Here is a 20341-nt window from a genome sequence, read left to right on the forward strand (position 1 = left end):
TGACATGTGGGTCCAAGTTGCCAATCATAGCAATATTTTTCTCCCTGAGGGAAAACTGTCAATTTCTAACTTTTGAGGACCATTGTTTCCCTGGTGAATAACCAAGCAAAAGGCATCTGTGAACCTTACCTCTGACCCACGGATGCAACTTCACAGAGTTTACAGTGTTTTGTTACTCCAGGTAGCATGAAGTGAACCTCGGTGCACATTGCTTTTGTGTGTGTGTGTGTGTGTGTATCCGTGTATCCATCAAATAACTTTCTGAGGCCAGCCTGGGCAACTCAGTGAGACCTTGTCTCAAAATAGAATTTAAAAAGTTCTGGTAGTAAATCAATCCAGTACCCGCCCCCCAACACACACACACACACACACACAAAATTGTACATGCATTGCAAAGTTGATAGTTAACAGATAGCCCTCCAAAAATGTTATAGCAGTTGACAATTCCACCAACAGTATATGTTAAAAGTATATGACCCCATAAAATCTCTTTTTTCTTGATTTGCTAGATGGGAGTGATATCACTTGTATTTGCATTCTTTTATGAATGAACTATTTATTTATTAACCTATATTTTTCTATGTATTTGTTAATATTTTGTACTTAGAAAGCTGTTTTGTTTATAAAGAAAGCTAGTATTCTGTTGTTATTTTCGGACTTTTTTTTCCTTTTTTTGTGGTGCTGGGGATCATCCCAGGGCCTCGCAAGTTATCTACCACTGAGACACATTTCCAGCTCTGGAATTTTCTAATTGAAATTTTTTGTTGAACTTTAAAAATATTTTTTGTGGGCTGGGGATGTGGCTCAAACGGTAGCACGCTCGCCTGGCATGCGTGCGGCCTGGGTTCGATCCTCAGCATCACATACAAAAAACAAAGATGTTGTGTCCACCGAAAACTAAAAAATAAATATTAAAAAACAATTCTCTCTCTCTCTCTCTCTCTCTCTCTCTCTCACACACACACACACACACACACTTTTTAAAAAAACAAAACAAAAAAAATATATTTTTTGTTAATATTATATCTATCTTCTAATATATAGCTTCTGAGTTTTATGTCATACTTTGAGAAAAAGACTTTCTCTACACCAAGATTATAAGAAAGTCTCCTTATTTTTTCCTATAATTTTTGAGTTTACATTTTATAATATTGAGTCTTTGAGTCATTGGTGATTTTTAATTTTGTATGGGATATGAAATAGAAAAGTAGCTGTGGTTTTTGTTTTTATTTTTGTTTTCTGAAAGGTTTGCAGTTATACAAGCCATAAATTGAAGAATGCATCTTTTTTTGGATGGATTGGAAATGTCAATTCTAGGAATCATTTTCTGATATTAATTGAATGCTTGTTATCTATAGATAATTGTTGTAGTTCCTTCACTTACAATCTCATTTTAATTCTCCCAGCAAAGTGTAAAAGTAGATTCTGGTGTTTTGCAGGGTTATAGATGAGAGAGCTGAGACACAGATGGGTTAAGCAATACCCAGCATTCACATAACTTAGAAGTGGCAGAACTCCAGGATTTAATTCAGAGTCTCACTCCAGAGCATGTTAACCACTAAACCCTACTGCTTCTCATACGTACACTTTTCCCAGTTGAAACTTAATTAGCTTCTATGCTCTTTGTTATGTTCTTCTTTTTTTTTTAAGTTGTCAATGGAATTTTATTTTATTTATTGATACGTGGTGCTGAGAATCAAACCCAGTGCCTCACACATGCTAAGCAAGTGCTATGCCACTGAGCCACACCCCTAGCCCTGTTCTGTTCTTTTTATCTGCCTTTTATATCTAGTGCCAAACTGTTTAATTACTATAGCTTTGTAATGTACTTTAATATCCAAAAGTTTTTTTAGCTTTGTCCTCCCTGATCTTTGCATACTTCTTTTTCCAGATGCATTTTTTAAGTATATGCTTATGTTAAACCATCATCCTTTTAGAGAAAACTTTGTACATTTATTCATTGCCAAAAAAACAAACAAACAGATAATAACTTAAGCTTCTAGCAGTCAGAACATTGGAAGTTGTCAACTTCTCTGAAACTTCTGCAAATTTTTATTTTTATAGTTATTCTCTCTCTATTGAATATCTAGGTCATGACACTGTCAAACAGGATTGTTACTTGGCAAAGAAAAAGTTTTTATTTTTTTACATTTTTACATATGGCCTAATTCATCACAATTTGTTGAAAGAGACGTTTTAAAGTCATTTCTGAAGCTAATAAAGAATATATGGAGCCCCTGATCCCAGCTCAGGCATTGCTGTGATCAGCACCCATGGGACCAACTGTGTGTCTCATCCTGGAAAATGGGCTGAGCTTCTTTCTTGTGTCTTCCTCTGAATGTGAAAGCTGTGCCATAGAATATAATAGTCAGAAAGTAGTCAGATTTGCAGAGTAAAATTTAAATTTGTGTATGTCACGGGGAGATATATGTGTTTAGGGAGAGTGTAGATAAGTTTTGGTTCTTTTTTTAAATGAAAGTGGAGAGTTGTTCACTTTTCTTGTACATCCTAAATTGCATTAATTTCTTACATTCTGAAGAATAAGGCTCCTTGGTATTTGGCAAACCTTCCAGAGAGTCATATCTGTAGAGTCATATTTGTATTTTGAGAGTCATATTTGTAGCTTTAACATTTTCCATGATGTGTCTGATCCTAGGAGTATAAACAGGGAGACCAAGGTGAAATTTGTGCACACCTCCGTCCATGGCGTGGGTCATAACTTTGTGCAACTGGCTTTCAAGGCTTTTGACCTTGTTCCTCCTGAGGCTGTTCCTCAGCAGAAAGACCCCGATCCTGAATTTCCAACCGTCAAATACCCGAATCCTGAAGAGGGTAAAGGTGTCTTGGTAACCTAAATTTTTAAGATTATGAAACCTGCCTTTAATCTTCAAAATTATTACTACCAAGTAAAATTAAAATTTTTATGTGTTTTCATTGTGCTGAAGAAAAATGAATTTCATCATTGGAAATATGTGTGTTTAAAAGTCATTAATTTCTTAAAGGAACTTTCAAATTAGACATTTTAAAGAACCAGAATGTAAGAGTTGAAATCTAAATATTGTTTTAATTAAATGTAATGTACTTTGTTTCCTTAATGTCAAAAGGTAATCATAATAGAATGGAGTTTTTGTTGTTGTAATGATTGTTCTTCCTTAATTGTCATTTTTCTGATGTAAAAGAGTATTATTTAAATTATGGTTCATACAACAGATTTAAAGGTTAAGTAACAGTGACGTTGAGAATCAGTTTACTTTAGTTTGTTTGTGGTGTTGATCACATAGCATGCCGGGAAATACCAGTCCAGCCTCACACATCCTGTCACATGCAGGTTGAGTCACAAGGCAGGTATGGGCCACACACTATCGCCTATTATTTGACCTCTGGTTTAAGAAGATATTATCTGACCCAAGAAAGACCAGCTCCAGAAATAAAACTCAGCCTTAGTTGAAGGAAAGTTCTTTTTAGCTCTTAAAAACTGAACATTTCTAAAAAGTAGGATATGCTTGCTTCTTGATTTCAATAATATTTAAATTTTCATACTCTTTTTCAGACTTTATCTTTTGCTTTGGCTGACAAGACCAAGGCCAAAATTATTTTAGCCAACGACCCAGATGCCGATAGACTTGCTGTGGCAGAAAAGCAAGACAGGTGAAATGAATTGTGATTATCCATATAATGAAAACTATAAAGGACAACATTTTTGGCAATAATATATTCCTGGGGAGGCTAACTCCATGGGAAAACATTTTCCATTTATTTTGCATTTGTTTTGCAAATCATCTCAAGAGAACCTTTTTGTGGAGTCCTCTAATTTAGAAAGAGACACTGCTCTCAAGGGCAGGGGGATCACATCATTGACAAGCCTGATGCAGGGAAAATCAACACAGTGTGTATTTGGGATTGAAATTGCTGTTTGTGCTCCTCCCTCATTTTATAATTGATTTTGATGTAACTCTCTCAGTGCCGAACGAGGGCAAAGTACTTTGCTGAGTGCCGGCTTCACGACTCAGGATTTGTCAGTGGGTCTCCTAAGGAACTGGATCTTCAAGGAAATGTTGAATTTAGATGGAACAAATAGAGGGCAATACCTGTGGGGTATTGGCACAGTGTTTAAGACAAGTTTGGCCATTGAGTTTGTACAAAGGAATAGTAAGGAGGTCTATTATGTTTCAAAAACCTAAGTTTTTGCAGTTAAAATAAAGCATTGTGTGTCATCTCTGACATGCTCAATTTGTTCAGTCTTCAGAGATGGACTATTTTCCCAGTACACAGTTGCTGCTCATATATTTGTGAAGCGGCAGTCGTTATGTTTCCAATGTGTTTTTTAAGATAGTCTTGCAGAAAGCACAGGGAGGCCTTATCTGCATGATAGTCCTATTCTGCTGGCTTCCAATGCCTTTCTTAAGATCACAAAGTTGAATTTTTATTTCAGTGGTGAATGGAGAGTGTTTTCTGGCAATGAGCTGGGGGCCCTCTTGGGCTGGTGGCTTTTTACTTCTTGGAAAGAGAAGAACCCAGATCGCAATGCCCTGAAAGACACATACATGTTGTCCAGCACCGTCTCCTCCAAAATCTTACGGGCCATTGCTTTAAAGGAGGGTTTTCATTTTGAGGTAAGGAGTTGGTGGGACTCATCCATGCATTTTCCTTTCTTTGTCTCACAGAGATCCTAAGACTTTTTCTTTTTTTTCTTTTGCATTATCCCTTTAGGAAACATTAACTGGCTTTAAGTGGATGGGAAACAGAGCCAAACAACTCATGGACCAGGGGAAGACTGTCTTATTTGCATTTGAAGAAGCTATTGGTAAGAAGTAATAATGAGGATCATGGACTCAGTTAATACATAGGATATAAATAGATGAAAGATTTGAACTTGGGTTCAAAAGATCCACAGTGAAATAAGAGCACACAGTTTACTTTGCTTCTCTGTTGCTCAGATCAAATGTGAAACTATCCCACTCCAAAATTGGCATCTCATTTTTTTTAAAAAAAACAAAGAGGAATATCTTGCAAATAATCAGGCCATCTGCCAACAACTGAAAACAGAACATTATGCACGTGGCTGCGGGTGGCTTGAGAACCCAGCCTGAGTCTACTCCCTTGCAAAAGTGCAAACAAAGATGTTTGCTGAGTCTGTCCAGGGCAAGGGGAAGGCACTGCTCTGGTGCTCTCCTCAAAGTCATAGTCATGGGAAACCATGACCCAGAATGACTGAAGACCCTTGTCCTAATCTGTCAGTATATACAAACAGAAAGGAGAGCTAGTTCTAGAAACACGAACTATCAGATGTTTGCACCAGAAATTGTTTAGCTATTAACTTGGTAAAAGGTTTTGCACATTAGCTTTATTTTTGTTCCTCTGTATATTCCCTGCAGTGCAGCTAATGCATGTCATTTATTTAATTGAATGAAGTGTAGTAGCTCAGCCTTTGTATTCTTGTCAGAATTGTTTTTCCTAGCTTTTCTTTGTGGTTTTTTTTTTTTTAGTTGTAGATGGACATATGCCTTATTTATTTATTTATTTTTATGAGAATTGAACCCAGTGCCTCATGCTAGGCAAGCGTTCCACCACTGAGCCAAACCCAGCCTCCTATAGCTTTTTTAAAAATAATATTTTATTAATTGTATATCTGTCACTCAGTGACAGAAAGAGATGGATGACACTGACCTTGGCCTAGAGCAACTGACAGTTCTAGTTGACTAATAACACATAGGCATATAGGCCAGGTGTCAAGACAAATTGTGTGACTATCAAGAGCTGTTGGGTTTGAGAGAAGACAGAGATAGATAATGATTAAAACAATTAGAACCAATTTCATATGACCTGGGAGGACTTGACATGAATCTAGTTGATGAGCATCATTTGACGAGGAGGGAAAATCTCACTGGTTATTCCACAAAGACTGCTTGAAGATCTGTTTTGGGCTAGGAACTGGGATAAATTCTTTTTGGGGGGAATGGGGGAATACCAGGTATTGAACTCAGGGCCACTTGACCACTGAGCCACATCCCCAGCCATATTTTTATGTATTTTATTTAGAGACAGGGTCTCACTGAGTTGCTTAGTGCTTCACTTTTGCTGAGGCTGGCTTTGAACTCACGATCCTCCTGCCTCAGCCTCCAGAGGCACTGGGATTGCAGGCATGCACCAGCGCACCCAGCATAAATTCTTAGCCATATGGTGGTAAATGTACCACCTCTAATATGCAGTAGTAGCCAGGATGCATCCGTATGTGCAGCCTGACACGGTGTAATAAGGGACTTCACTGCTCAGGGTGTGTGTGTGACACGTGTTTCTGCAGGATATATGTGCTGCCCTTTTGTTCTGGACAAAGATGGAGTCAGTGCTGCTGTCATAAGTGCAGAGTTGGCTAGCTTTCTAGCAACAAAGAATTTGTCTCTATCTCAGCAGTTAAAGGCCATCTATGTGGAGTAAGTTTCTATTGACTTTGTTTGATTGGAGTAATATTTTTAAATGTTTTATTGTGTTCTTGTGCATGAGACACTAACATTCTTTCTAATGCTTTTACTTTGGTGATGTGTTCTATTATGAAAAAAATGATCACCTTTCCTTTTGGTACTTAAGCTACTAATTAATAATTTCATTTGCAATTGCATTTATTCTTAAATGACAACCTTAGTTGCAGAAATAGCTAATTGAAGAATGTGATTTTAAGTATCCAAGGTCAAAGAAAAATTAAATGTATTCATAATTTATCTTTCTAGTATTTGTAGTGAGTACCAAACTCTGATTATAAGAGTGCAAAAGCAGCCAGAGATATCACACAAAGTAGTGGACGAGGTGTGGCTGTGTTCCAATAAAACAATATTAATTTTTAAATATAGTGTGAAGGCCAGGAATGCATTTGGTGATCCCTGAGACAGATTGTTGGACCTCTTTTTGTGTGTATGTAGCACTGGGGATTGAACCCAGGTTCACTCTACCACTGAGTGACATCCCCAGCACTGCCTGCAAGTTTTTTGAGACAGAATCTCCTAGATTGCCAAGGCTGACCAAATGTATAATTCAAATGTATAATTCTTGTGCCTCAGCCTCCCAGTATTTGGGATTACAGACTAGTGTCACCATGCCAAACATTGGGCTTCTTTTTAAATACTAGATTATTTCTTTAAAGTTGGTTATGGTTATTTGTTTCATTTATTTTAGAATATACTGGTTGATACATATTGTGTATATATTCTCCAGAATTATGTGCTTCTCATTTTGTATGACTTTGTGATTTTTTTGATAGGTATGGCTACCATATTACCAAAGCTTCATATTTTATCTGCCACGATCAAGATACCATTAAAAAATTATTTGGAAACCTGAGAAACTATGATGGGAAGAATAATTATCCCAAAACTTGTGGCAAATTTGAAATTTCTGCCATTAGAGATCTTACAACTGGCTATGATGATAGCCAACCTGATAAAAAAGCTGTGAGTAACATTTATTTTTTATCAACTAAAATCTTTTCTATTTACTTATGGACTCTGGATTTTCAGCTTTTGCTTTCTATCAGCAGTTCTCAGCTGAGGGAGCATCAGAGTCACATAGAGGGCTCCTTCAGACACAGAGTGCTGCGGCCATCCTGGAGTTTCTGATTGAGCAGGTCTAGGATGGGGCCAGTAATTTGCATGTGATGAAGATGTTGACATAGTCAGTCTACCCTTTGGGAACCACTACATTTCTTCTTTTTCTTACTTTTTTTTTTTCTTTCTTACTCTTTTTTTTTGTGTGTATATGTGTGTGTGTGTGTGTGTGTGTGTGTGTGTGTGGTACTGACGATGGAACTCAAGGACACTCAATCACTGAGCTACACCCCAGGACCTTTTTCTTTTTTTTTCTATTTGTTCTTTTTAGTTAAACGTGACAGTGGAATTATTTTGAGACCTCATACGAACATAGAATGCAACTTCCCTTTTGGTCATGTATTCATGTATACTGGTCATGTATTCATATATGAACGTAGGAAAGTTATGTCTATTCATTCTAATGTCTTTCCCATTCCCACCTTTCCTTCCTTCACCCCTCTCTCCCTCCCTCCCTCAAGCAATCTGGTGAAACTCCACTCAGCACCCCCCACCTATTTTGAGTCAGCATCCACATATCAGTTTAGTTTCCCATGTGACTTTGGTTTTAGTGTAATTTTGTGTGTGTGTATATGTGTGTGTGTGTGTGGTGCTGGGGATTGAACCCAGGGCCTTGTGCATGCAAGGCAAGCACTCTACCAACTGAGCTATATCCCCAGCCCCAAGCATCCACATATCAGAGAAAACATTCGGCCTTTGATTTGGGGGGATTGGCTTATTTCACTTATGATAGTCTCCAGTTTCATCCATTTACTGGCAAATGCCATAATTTTATTATTTTTTATGACTGATTAATAGTCCACTGTGTATATACACCACATTTCCTTTATCCATTCAGCTGTTGAAGGGCACCTAGGTTGGTTTCATAGCTTAGCTATTGTGAATTGAGCTGCTATGAACATTGTTATGGCCACATCACTATATTATGCTGATTTTAAGTCTTTTGGCTATATAGCAAGAAGTGGGATAACTGGGTCAAATGGTGGTTCCATTCCAAGTTTTCTGAGGAATCTACATACTGCTTTGCAGTGTGATTGTACCAATTTGCAGTCCTACCAACAATGTGTGAATATACCATTTTCCCCACATCCTTGCCAACATTTGTTATTACTTGTATCCTTGATAATTGCCATTTGACTGGAGTGAGATGAAATCTCAGCCCAGTACCATTTTTCTACATTATTTTGAGACAGGATCTTTCTAAGTTGCCAAGATTGGCATCAAACATGAGATCCTCCTGCCTCAGCCTCCCAAGTAGTTGGAATTATAGCCTCCCTTGGTCCCTCCTGGCTTTGACTACTTGCTTTAAAGTTAATTTTACCCTGTTCTCTGAATGTATGGAACTGTGAGCTGAAAAACCTTGAGTTCACCTTCTTTACACCATGTGGCTCCTCCATCAGAGCCAGGAAGAGTTGCTGGCTCTGGCCAAGGGTTGGGAGAAGAAGTGTAAGAATATCCTTATGAGATGTTATGTCTTCTTTGATACTTACCTTTGTATGTATCTTATTTTCATCTGCCCACAAAATTTCTAAAGAGATAAATAGTATTAAAATAGTTATGTTGAAACATTGGGTCAACCACTTCCCTCTCAGTTGGTATTCCTGGAGTTTATCACCAAATTTCTAAATAGTGTGATGTTTTGACTACTGGGGTTAGACTTTATTAATTTTTTATCATAGAGATAAGGATCTAGTTCTTTCATTTCCCACATTCGATTCTCCCTCTCTCTGTCCTTACAGTGAAATTACATCTCACCCTGCTGGTTAAATCCAATTCTCAGCTTCTATGATTATGACTAGTAACTACAGTAGCCTGCTTAGCTGAGCAGTGTATTTTTTTATTAGGTTTCCATAATTTATATAAAAATCATGTTCCCTGTAATGAATAATTGCTCTGTTCCTTTATATGCCTGGATTTCCATGTAATTATTACCGGTTGTTCTCAAATTTTCTGGATACCTCCCAATAGTGTGTGTCACACGTCCCACGGATTCAGCTCTTCTGTGGCTCTGTTTTGTTTCCAGTGGCTTCCTTCTGTCCTCTCTTGATCCCTCCATCTGGGCCCATCCAGCTGCTCTCTAGGTGGAGGGCACAGCTGTAGTCCTGGGAATGCAGTTGACAGCGTTGGGTCCCTTGCTCCTGACCTCATGTCTTCCTCTTTCTATATTTATTTTTCTAGATCACATTCACTAATTGTTTCCTGAGAAAAAGTGAATAGGATAGAAATTTTTGGGATTAGTTCTGAGAATGCCTCACTCCTGCCTGTGCTTGATTGACTCAGTTTTGGAAGCCGTGCCCATTGCTGGTTGGCTAGCGGGTGTCACAGTGGCACTCACTCATCCCCTCCAAATGGTCGGGGTCCCAGCGTGCTGCACACCGGGTGTTAAGGCCACACCGGGTCACTTCCTTGCAACTTGGGTTTTTTTTTTTTTTTTCCTCTTTGGGAAGATTGTAAGAACTTTTCTGCAAACTTCATGTTTTAAGGTTTCTCAGTGACGTAGGTTTGTTTCTCTGGGTACTTGGTGGGTCTGTTTTGGTCTGTGGAATTATTTCTTCTAAGTTTTCTTGGTTATACGTTGAGGAAGGGGCTTGTTGGTTGTTTGTAAAATAGCTTCACTTCTTTGAAGAGTTTCTAGACAGATTCTGGCTCTCCAGGATGCACGTTCTATTTATCTTATTTTTTTTTTCCTTTCCTGTTTTCTGTCTCTATCTTCCTCTACTTTGGGGGTGGGGGGGAATATTTGAGATTGAACCCAGGAGTTCTTAACCACTAAGCCACATCCCCAGCCCTTTTTTATATTTTATTTGGAGACAGGGTCTCGCTAAGTGGCATAAGACCTTGCTAAGTTGCTGAGGCTGGCTTTGAATTCGCCATCCTCCTGCCTCAGCCTCCCGAGCCACTGGGATTACAGGTTTGCCCTACTGTGCCCAGGCTTCCTCTACTTTTGAGGAGATTTCCTCAACTTTAACTTTCAGTGCTTCTGTTGACTGTTTATTTCAGCCCTTACTCTAACATTCAAAATGGCAGGCTATTATTCTTGTTTTGTATATGCCGTATATAATCTCTAAAGATGTTAGTTATACCTTTTTAAAACTTTAGATCCCCCTGCCCTATCGTCTTTATTTCCTGAAAGTTCTTTTGGTTTTTTTTTCCCCCCTATTTGTTTTGGACATTGTCATTTTTCCAGTGTTTTTTCTAGGGGTCTTCTGGTCCCTCATTATCCTTTGAATGCTTAAGAGCTGACTGGAAGCTCTGTGTATGTGTATACATCAAGTGACTTACTTCACTCCAAGGATATTGGGCAGCAAGTCAGCTTTTTTAAGGGGACCCTCGTCTGGGGTTGTTTGGCTGATCCCGGGAAGTCCAAGCCTGGTGGATTGCCTTAAAGCTCTAAGCCAAGGCCCTGGAACATGCTGGGGGAAGGCTGAGGATCTTAATCCCTTTTAACCATATCCTCCACTCCATGGTGCCTGGTTCCCTGCTTCTGAGACGTTCTGGTTCAGGCCCCAGAGAATTGAAGCATCTTCTGCAGGGATGGAGAAGAGCTGGCTCCCTGGCCCATGTGGGCTGGGGGGTATGGAGCTGGGTAGATCCAGTAGCTTCTTTTCAACACTATCCACCTTTTCCCCTCCTGCCTCATACCTTGTGTACCTGGTGCCTCCAGTTCTTGAGTTGGCTGGGATTCTGCATAGCATGCACACTCCAACTGCTTCCTGTCTGTGTCTCCTGCTCAGGGACTCCGATGTCACTGGCACGGGTCCCATCACCCCAGTTCTGCAACCCCATCTGTTTTCTGACTTCCACAATTGGTTGGCAACCCATCAACTGCTCTCTTCTTTTCCTGTTTGCCCTTATGTGTATGTTTCTGAAAATACTTCCACTCTAATTTTAGTAATTTGGGAAGCTATCAACTATAAATTCATATGCCAAAAACCTTATATTAAAAAAAGAATTGCTGGGCACAGTGGCACACACCTTAATCCAAGTGAGTTGGGAGGCTGAGGCAAAAGGATTGCAAGTTCAAGGCCAGCCTCTGCAACTTCCTGAGACCCTAGGGATGTAGTTTAGTGGTAAAGTGCTCCTAGATTCAATCCCCAATACCAAAAAATAAAAATAAAAAATCTTATATACTTTTTTTGGGTAAGATTTCACTTAGCAACAGTGAGATATGGCCTAATTTTTTTTGTAGTACATTATTAATATGTTTAAGTTCATTGCCTATGAAATGATATGCTTTGATGTGAATGAAAACTTTGTAACATTAGTAGATCTAGGGAAGTAAAAAACTGGCACCCTAAATTTCTTACTATGTCTTTCACATGGAGAACATTTTCTGATTTCCTCAAAAAATATTCTTTTCTAACCAATATATTGGTTTGACATTTATTTTCTTGCTTACCCAGGGGAGAATATTAGTTAAACCAGTCTGGTTTGTTACTTGCTAAATGTGCAATATGTGTAAATTGATTCCTAGGTTCTTCCTACAAGCAAAAGCAGCCAAATGATCACCTTTACCTTTGCTAATGGAGGCGTGGCCACCATGCGGACCAGCGGAACAGAACCCAAAATCAAGTACTACGCAGAGCTGTGTGCACCCCCGGGAAACAGGTATGACACGGGTAGCAGCTGATGGGACTTTCGTTCCCCAGGCTTCCTAGTTGGTTCAGTTCAAGTATGAAATTAAAATTTTCATCTTTCCAGTGTGTAGTTTAATTGGAAATTGTGGTAATGATGTGATAATAACAACTGTTTGAGCATCCAGGGATAAGAGTGTTCTTTCTTACCTACTTATTTCTCTCCTACCTTTTGTTTGGGAAAAATCACATCCCTAATTTCAGCTATAGTAATAAAACTTCCTTTTTCTGAGTATTTTCATTGGTAACTGCTATCCGTGAATTTTTATTCTTCTTGGAAAAGGGACAATTTTCCTGTGTCTCTGATATAATTAATTAAAATTTCTTCCACATGCTCTCAATAAATACCCTTGAGGATCTACACAGGTTTGAGCCAGGAATAGAGTCCCTGCCACCAAAGAGCTGAGGGCTTGGTGGCTTCAGGGTCAGGTTTCTGTGATCTCAGCAAAAAGCTGAAGTGGACACCTTCCAAACAAAGTGTCCTAGGCACAGGTAAATATGGTACTGTGTACCTACCTAATACTGAGCTCACTGGCACTTCCCTATTCAGGATATGATGGAGAATCAGCACAATTTTTTTCTAAAGGTTCATTAAGCCAGTGCTGCCCAATAGAAATAAAATGGACCATATATGCAGTTAAGAACTTTCTGCTAACCAGATTTTAAAACAATGAAAAAAAAACAGGTGAAATTAATTCTAATAATATATTGAATTTAATATATCTAAAATATTTTTATTGCAACATATAATCCACATAAACAATTTTTGAGATGTTTTACATTTTTTTTCAAAAAGTACTTGACAGTCTTCAAAATTCATTCAGTATATGCACTTACAGTGTATCTCAACTTGAAGCTCTATTTTTATTGGATATATTTCTTCTGTATTTAGAATTCATAAATTTTGCAGTAGAAAGAGTAATTTTGATATCCAGATTATGCCAATAACAGAATCAAGTGTCAGTTTTAATTTTAAATTTTGGGACAAAAACTCAACCATTAAGCAAACATGTAACAGTTCATTTCCTAGCAATCCTTGATTATCAACATTTTACTGTAGTATTGTATAGGTATCAGTGTTTCCTTGTGGTTAAATAATAAGCTGTCTGTTACTATATTGAGTATGGTCTTCCATAGACATTTCTTTGTAATTCTCATTCCTACTTCAGGTTTTCAAACCCTAAGCATCATTCCAAATGAACATCTGTTCAGTTTAAGGATCTGTTTTCTCCCTGTCTTTGTCTTCTCTTTTTTCAATATCCTTGAAGTATATTCAATATTTCAGAATATTTTCCTTTAATAACAACAATAATGTTTAAGAGTATAAACTATTTAAACTTTTCATATGGCTTATTGACTGGACTTCAAGTATTTGTTTATAGGTTGATGGAAAAACTAAAAATCTGTCCTTGTATTATATTTATTGAAATGTTGGCCAATAAGTAGAACATCCTGGCTCAAGCAAAACACCAGCCTACCCAGTGTACAACAGCAGTGAATCCATAACCAAGAAGCTTAAATATTATTAATATGTTTTATATCATGGATTTCATGTATTCATAGAATTCTGTAGCCTGCTAATCATTTAGAATAGAAAGTATAAGTCCTGGTGTTTATTTATTTATTTTTCTTTTTTTCTATTTATTTATTTTGCATTACAATTCTTAATACACCACTATACAATAATTTATCATATCTTTGATTATACATAAGGTATGTTGACACCAAGTCCTGGTGTTTAAAAGCAGTTTTGTTAGCAATGATTTTAGTTTTGTCTAACTTTTTATTTCAAATGTGGACCTCTTTCAAAGCTGAATTTGAAAACAGTGGCAGTGTTAAAAAGATAATTTATATGATTAAAATTAATTTTGTGGCTGAGAGTTCTGAACAAATAGAGCTCAGGTATGTCATTTTGAAGACTCAGACTAATTAGAGTTTTATCCCTGAGGATAAAATAAATCTTTGACAAAGTTTGTACTTTATATAGCAAATGTGTGAATTCTCAGACTGAATAATCTAAGGGCCTATACAACAGAGTAGGCATTGGTGGAAACATTTATATCCAGTCAGCTTGAAGATTCTCAAATAAACCGTACTACTGAGAAATCAAGATGGCAGTCGACTATGGGGGATTGAGGAAAATACACCAGAGTGCTGTGATAATATACAACCCAGACAGCAAGAAGTTGAGTTGGTTCTTTTTAACAGCAATTCCATGAAAGAATGAAGACAAAGGTTACTTACCCACACAAATGAACCGTGGATTTGACTTTCTCAAGACTTTTAGTTTCATTACAACAGTGCATTTTGAGCTTTTTAGAAGAAAAATGGCCTACTAACACAGAGGGTAGTTTGTATGCCTGGAATTTTTTGCATTTTGATTTATTTGAGTATGAACTCATGGAATATTAACTTTAACAAAATTTCTAACACCTAAACATTTTCAGACATGAAAATATCAAAATAATAATGTAGCAAACCTACATACCCCTCACCTAGGACAGGGGTTGACACACTTCCTGTAAATAGTCAGATAGTGAACACCTCAGGTTTGCTGCCTGGGTGGTTTCTGCTGCAGTTACTCAGCTGTGCTATCCCAGTGCAGAATCAACTGAATACACAAAGCAATGGATACTATTGTATCCCAGTAAAACTTTATTTACAAAAATAGGCCATGAGGCGTAGTTTGCTGACCCCAGCCTAGATTCAGGCTTTGTTAACATCTTGCAGTATTTGCTGTCTCTCACCATATGTTATATATATATATATATTTTTATGAGCCATTTGAAAGTATACTTTCAAATGATACTTCATTCCTAAATATTTCAATATGCATCTTCTAGGAACAAGGCCACTCTCTTAATATCTCAATGTTATTAGATGATGATTGTAGTAAGGAGGGTTCCAGTAGCCAATAGAATAGAGATTTATTGCAAGGATTTATCTTAGGTCATTTTGGAGGCTGGTGAGGCACATTTGAGATCCATAGGGCAACTCTCCAGAAGGCAGGCTAGTGTTCTTAGGCATGGGTCCAAGTTGCAGTCACAAGTTAAATTCTTCAGGAAAAGCTTTTAATATCTTTTAGAATCTGACTCATCCAGATAGTCTAGTATACACTCCTTCATTTAAAGTCAACTGGTTATAAAAGGTTAATCACATCTACAAAATACCTTCAAACTAACAACAAGTTAGTATTTGAATAACTGTGAGCAAATTCAAACTTGCCTGAAAGTCCCAAGTGTCATTTAGCTTACATGGTTTTTCATGATTTTAGAGAAAAACAAGTGCCTAATATATGATACTTCGTATATACTTCTATAAAGTGCTCCAGACTTAGATTTTCCAGAAAAGGGGATTCCTTATCCTGGTTTGAGTGGTCATAGATGGTGTCCTGTTCTTTTTTAAAATGTTGTGAAATTTTCTCAAACTTTAATTTAAAAAAATGGAACATTTTAGTGATTAGGATGAGGAATAGTAGACAACATTTTTTTAAAAAAATATATTTTTTAGTAATAGATAGACACAATACCTTTATTTTATTTATTTATTTTTATGTGGTGCCGAGGATACAACTCAGTGTCTCACACATGCCAGGCAAGTACTCTATCGCTGAGCCACAACCTCAGCCCCAGTAAGACAAAACTTTAGTTTTAGGAATTACAGTATCAGTAAGCCATATACAGTAATACTGATTTTTTTTCCCCTACACAGAAGAAACACAATATCAGAAACATTACAAATTTGGTGTGGAAAGGAATCAATATGCATATGTGCCATAGCTTTAAAACCAAACTTGATTAATAAATAAGAAAGTAGTAAATTCACTGAGTTTTAGTTTTCTGTTTTGTGGGTTTTTTAAATATAATTATTGTGTACCTTCTTGAGAACTATTATTTTCTTCAAAGCACATTTATGGAGAAGGAAATAATAATTATTATAAATAATTCATATGCATTTATGAAGCATAATTACTGTATATATTGCCAATAGGGATAAAAATAATTATAATGATAGCTACATTTATTGAGGTCTTTGGACCAGGTTCTGTGCTAATTACTTTATATAATATATCTCAATCTGTACAACAACTCTCCTGAGAAGGTAAAGTCTTTATCTCAATCTTACAAATGAGGAATCTGGGCCTAAGAGAACCTAAGCCACTTGCCCAAGGGCACCTAACTAGCACCAGAGTACAGCCAGAATCAATGTTGGCAATGAAATTGATTGCTTTAATCATACTGCCTAGCTATAGCAATGTAAAATGACTTTACCTAATTAGAGAGATTGCCATTTCCACTCAAATAAACTTTGCATATAAATTTTGCAGATAATCAAATATAAAGTAATATTGACTGATGGAAAATATGATGTTTGAAGGGTTTAGTTTTCACGTTCAGCCTTGTGGTTCTAAGTGCTTAGAGTCACTCACTAGACTCCATAAGCTGCTAGAAACCTGTTTAACTGTGAGTCCATTATATCTGTTGTTTACTTTCTAATGGTTTGCATAGAAATATTTCCCACTTGATCCTTGAAAACTTGATTTTCTTAGCATGATAATTGCCCTAGATTTTTGTTTATACTTTAGTGGGATGATTTTGTTCTGGAGGTAGATAAATAATAAGAAAATACGGGGGGCCCATTTCTTGGTATTTGACTGCGAGTACCTGCGGGGAGGTTCCCACCCATGTCCATTCTAGGAAGGCGGTTTCATAGCTTGAGGATAAGCATCACAGGAATATTTGAAGCCTGTGACCCTGAGGACTTCACAGAGCTATCATTCGTAAAAGTTTAGCAGGAGTTAATAGCAATTGGAATCAAGAAGGCTTACACTTTTAGGTATAAACACTATAGATCTTTTAGGGATGATAGGCCAAAATTTGTGTTTCCTGAAAAATCTTAGGAGAAGAGCAAGGGCTAGCTTTGTTTATAGTCAAGAACTTAGAAAAACCTTTAGGGAAAATAATACATGTTGTCTCATGGGATTTTTCTGCCTAAGTCAACAAATGTGTTCCCATGAATAGTCACTGGAGTTCTGTTTTTTTTTTGTTTGTTTTTTTTTTTTTTTCTGATTTAGTCCCTCTCTTAAAGTTAGATTTCATGTCACTTGGTCCATGAAGGGAGCTTTTAATATGTTCTTAGGAATAATCCATTAATCTGGATTTTTCCTCCTTATTTTTCAGTGATCCTGAGCAGCTAAAGAAGGAACTGAATGAACTAGTCAATGCTATTGAAGAAAATTTTTTCCAGCCACAAAAGTATAATCTGCAGCCAAAATCAGAGTGAATTTCAGCCTTGGACATAACCACATTTACCTCCAACTAAACTGAACTGGATTCCCCCCCCCCCCCAGTACTGGGGATTGAACCCAGGGCCTTATGCATACTAGGCAAATGCTCTACCACTGAGTTATATCCCCAATACTTTTTAAACTTGATTTCTTTAACCAATATTTTTGAAGACCAAATGAATCACATTATCACTATAAAAGTATTTGCATATTCTAAACAGATCTACATTCCTCATTGCTTCAGGTTTGATCCTTAAGGTGACTAAAGAAAAGATAACCTAGCAAACTAACATCCCTATTAAAATGTTAAGCTTGGGCATTTTCTGAATTTTTACAATTTTAAAAATAAATAACTTTCAAAAACCATATTGTAATCAATATGCCTTAATTTGTTTTCTGTTGAAATAATCAAAAACATTGTACAATTATTAAATTCTGGGATGTCATATGTAGGATAGCCATGTTTTTGGTATATGTACATATATGTTTCTATCAATTACTTATAAATTAAAATAATAGGTCAAATGTTTGTATTCATGTTTGGGAAAATACAATTCACCGAAACCCATAAAGTGAAACAAAATGTACTTTAAAAATACAAGGCTTTTTTTTTCCTTTTATTTTATTTATTTACTTGTTTATTTTAGTACTAAGGATTAAACCCAGGGCCTCGTATATGCTAAGCAAGTGCTGTATACTGAACTGAAATACATCTCCAGACCCTTTCTTTTATTAAAGCAAATGGTGCCATTGTTATTATTAATGGTTACTAACAGGTTTAAAACAATGAAGATGTATAATACTATTGACAGTCATTTTGCTAAAGTCAGGGGAGAAGATAATGTATATCTTCATGATGCACAGTTTATGTTCTACCAGAAAGAAATTTCACTACATGGTCTCTGAGGTCATTTCATGCTGCAGGTCTTTAAATTATGTAGAAATCCATAAGAGCAACTATCAGCACCAAAAAAATCACTGGCAATTTCCCCTGGCAAAATTCTTAGCTAGCCCTCTTATAAGAGCTAACGTCTCAAAGAGGGGAAAATATTCTGTACCAAAATAGGATGATGGCCTTGTGCTCACACCTTCCCTTGCCTTGCAGCATGGGGGATGTGTGTGGTCAGACTAGAGACAGGTGAGACAGGGTCACATGGCATGCAGATGTCTCACAAAGTGGTTGCAAGAGTCAGACAGTGGTCACCAGCCTCTACTGAGGACTGAACTGTCACAGAGCCCAATCTTCATCCTAATCACTAAACTTGCCTGGGGAGATCACCTAACTTGAGCACAGAGGTGGCAGTCCGTTTTTCTCTTGGTGCTTAGAAAGATCAAGTCCCAAGTTACCTAAGAGTCTGACTTGCAGGAGGAAATGCAGGCCAACTGTTTTTACTTTTATTCTTTGTGGTCTCTGAAGTAACAGCTGTTCCTCTTTAAGAACCATTGGGATTGTCTCATTGATCTATCTCAAATCATGATGCTATTAAGGGAAAGTATTGTTATTTCGTTGGTTTTTTAAAAAAAATGCACTCTTTAAGGGACAGAATAAATATGTATATCCTGCTTTGAAGAGATTTTGAAAGAAGAACATCTAAATTATATATATGATTTCTACATCCCAAAGATAGCTTCCTCAGAGTTAATTGTGCTCTCATTCATGTTATCGTTTGGTTCTGGAATGTTCCCAAAGTCTCATGTGTTGAAGGCTTGGTCCTCAATGCAGTGATGTTCAGAGGTAGGACCTTGGGAAGTGACTGGATCATGAGGGCTCTGACCTCATGAGTGGATTAACCCATTGATGGCTGCTGGGAGGTGGTGGAAACTAGAGGTAAAAGGGCATGGGAGAAGAAAGTAGGTTAGTGGGGGTGTGCCCTGGAAAGGCATTTCTTGTCCCCAAGCCTTTCTCTCTCTTCTGCTTCCTGGCTGCCATGAGCTGAGCCACACCCTTTCCTCTGCCGCACCCTTCCACCATGATGCTCTGCCTCACCTCAAGTCCAGAGCAATGGAGCCAGTCGACCCTGGACTGAGACCTCTGAAGGTCGGTGAGCAAAAAGGAATCTTTCTTCCTCTAAGTTGTTCATGTCAGGCCTTTTACTCACATCAGTTCACATGTTCACTAATTGGGCCATATTTGAATTCTGCCAGACACTTTTCTGGATTCTGATACAAACAGTGTCCTGATCTCAAGTATAGGCAAGCAAGAGAAATGCACGGGTAGGCAAATAATATCCCATAACATGCTGCCCTGCAATAAGAAGGGCCTTGAATTATCAGCAACCAGGTCTGTAATGCCCCTTCTTGAACTTGTGTCTTTCAAGTTCAAACACCTGACACTTGTGTTTAAAGCAAAGTGACTCTGTGAAGCCACTGGCATATCATTTTTCTGCATCATTCCTTTTTTCCATTCTTACTACAAGAATAGTTGTAGAGACTAACTCAGTCATTAGAAGCAAGATTTCACGCTCTTGGGCAGATGAGAATCAAAGTTTAAAATAACATTACTTGTTCTATAGAGTGCTCCCTGAAAGCAAAGCATACTCAGATTCATTGGACAAGAAGGAAGACTGTTTGGGGAGATGAAGAGCTCCAGCTGACTGGGGCCCTGTCCATTGTCACCTGGATGAAGAGCAGGGTTGAGGGATATGGGCCTTTTTGACCTGGCTCCCTTGATAATCCCTCAAAAATAAAATTTGAGAAACAAAGCTGTCATCCACCTCCCATGTAGGTTCAGCTATACCACTGTATGTAGGTTGGGCCCAACTTTGGTACAGAATGGAGTTGGATGTACAAACTGAAGAGCCAGCTCCTGGTCCAACCAGCTTTTT

General features: G+C 37.5%; 1 protein-coding gene across 3 annotated transcripts in view; it reads left to right on the forward strand.

Moving 5' to 3' along the window:
- Positions 1-17882, forward strand: part of Pgm2 (phosphoglucomutase 2) — a 30744-nt gene extending 12862 nt beyond the window's left edge. For all 3 annotated transcript variants that reach the window (XM_013356217.4, XM_021722725.3, XM_078021179.1), the window contains 8 exons: positions 2657-2846; positions 3551-3648; positions 4433-4613; positions 4711-4804; positions 6302-6431; positions 7253-7442; positions 12070-12203; positions 17410-17882. In XM_013356217.4, coding sequence (XP_013211671.2) covers positions 2657-2846; positions 3551-3648; positions 4433-4613; positions 4711-4804; positions 6302-6431; positions 7253-7442; positions 12070-12203; positions 17410-17512 — 1120 coding nt within the window. In that variant the 3' untranslated portion in view covers positions 17513-17882. The remainder of the gene's footprint in view (positions 1-2656; positions 2847-3550; positions 3649-4432; positions 4614-4710; positions 4805-6301; positions 6432-7252; positions 7443-12069; positions 12204-17409) is intronic.
- Positions 17883-20341: the final 2459 nt, after the last annotated feature.

Source organism: Ictidomys tridecemlineatus, chromosome 9, assembly GCF_052094955.1.
Source record: "Ictidomys tridecemlineatus isolate mIctTri1 chromosome 9, mIctTri1.hap1, whole genome shotgun sequence".
NCBI lineage: Eukaryota > Metazoa > Chordata > Mammalia > Rodentia > Sciuridae > Ictidomys > Ictidomys tridecemlineatus.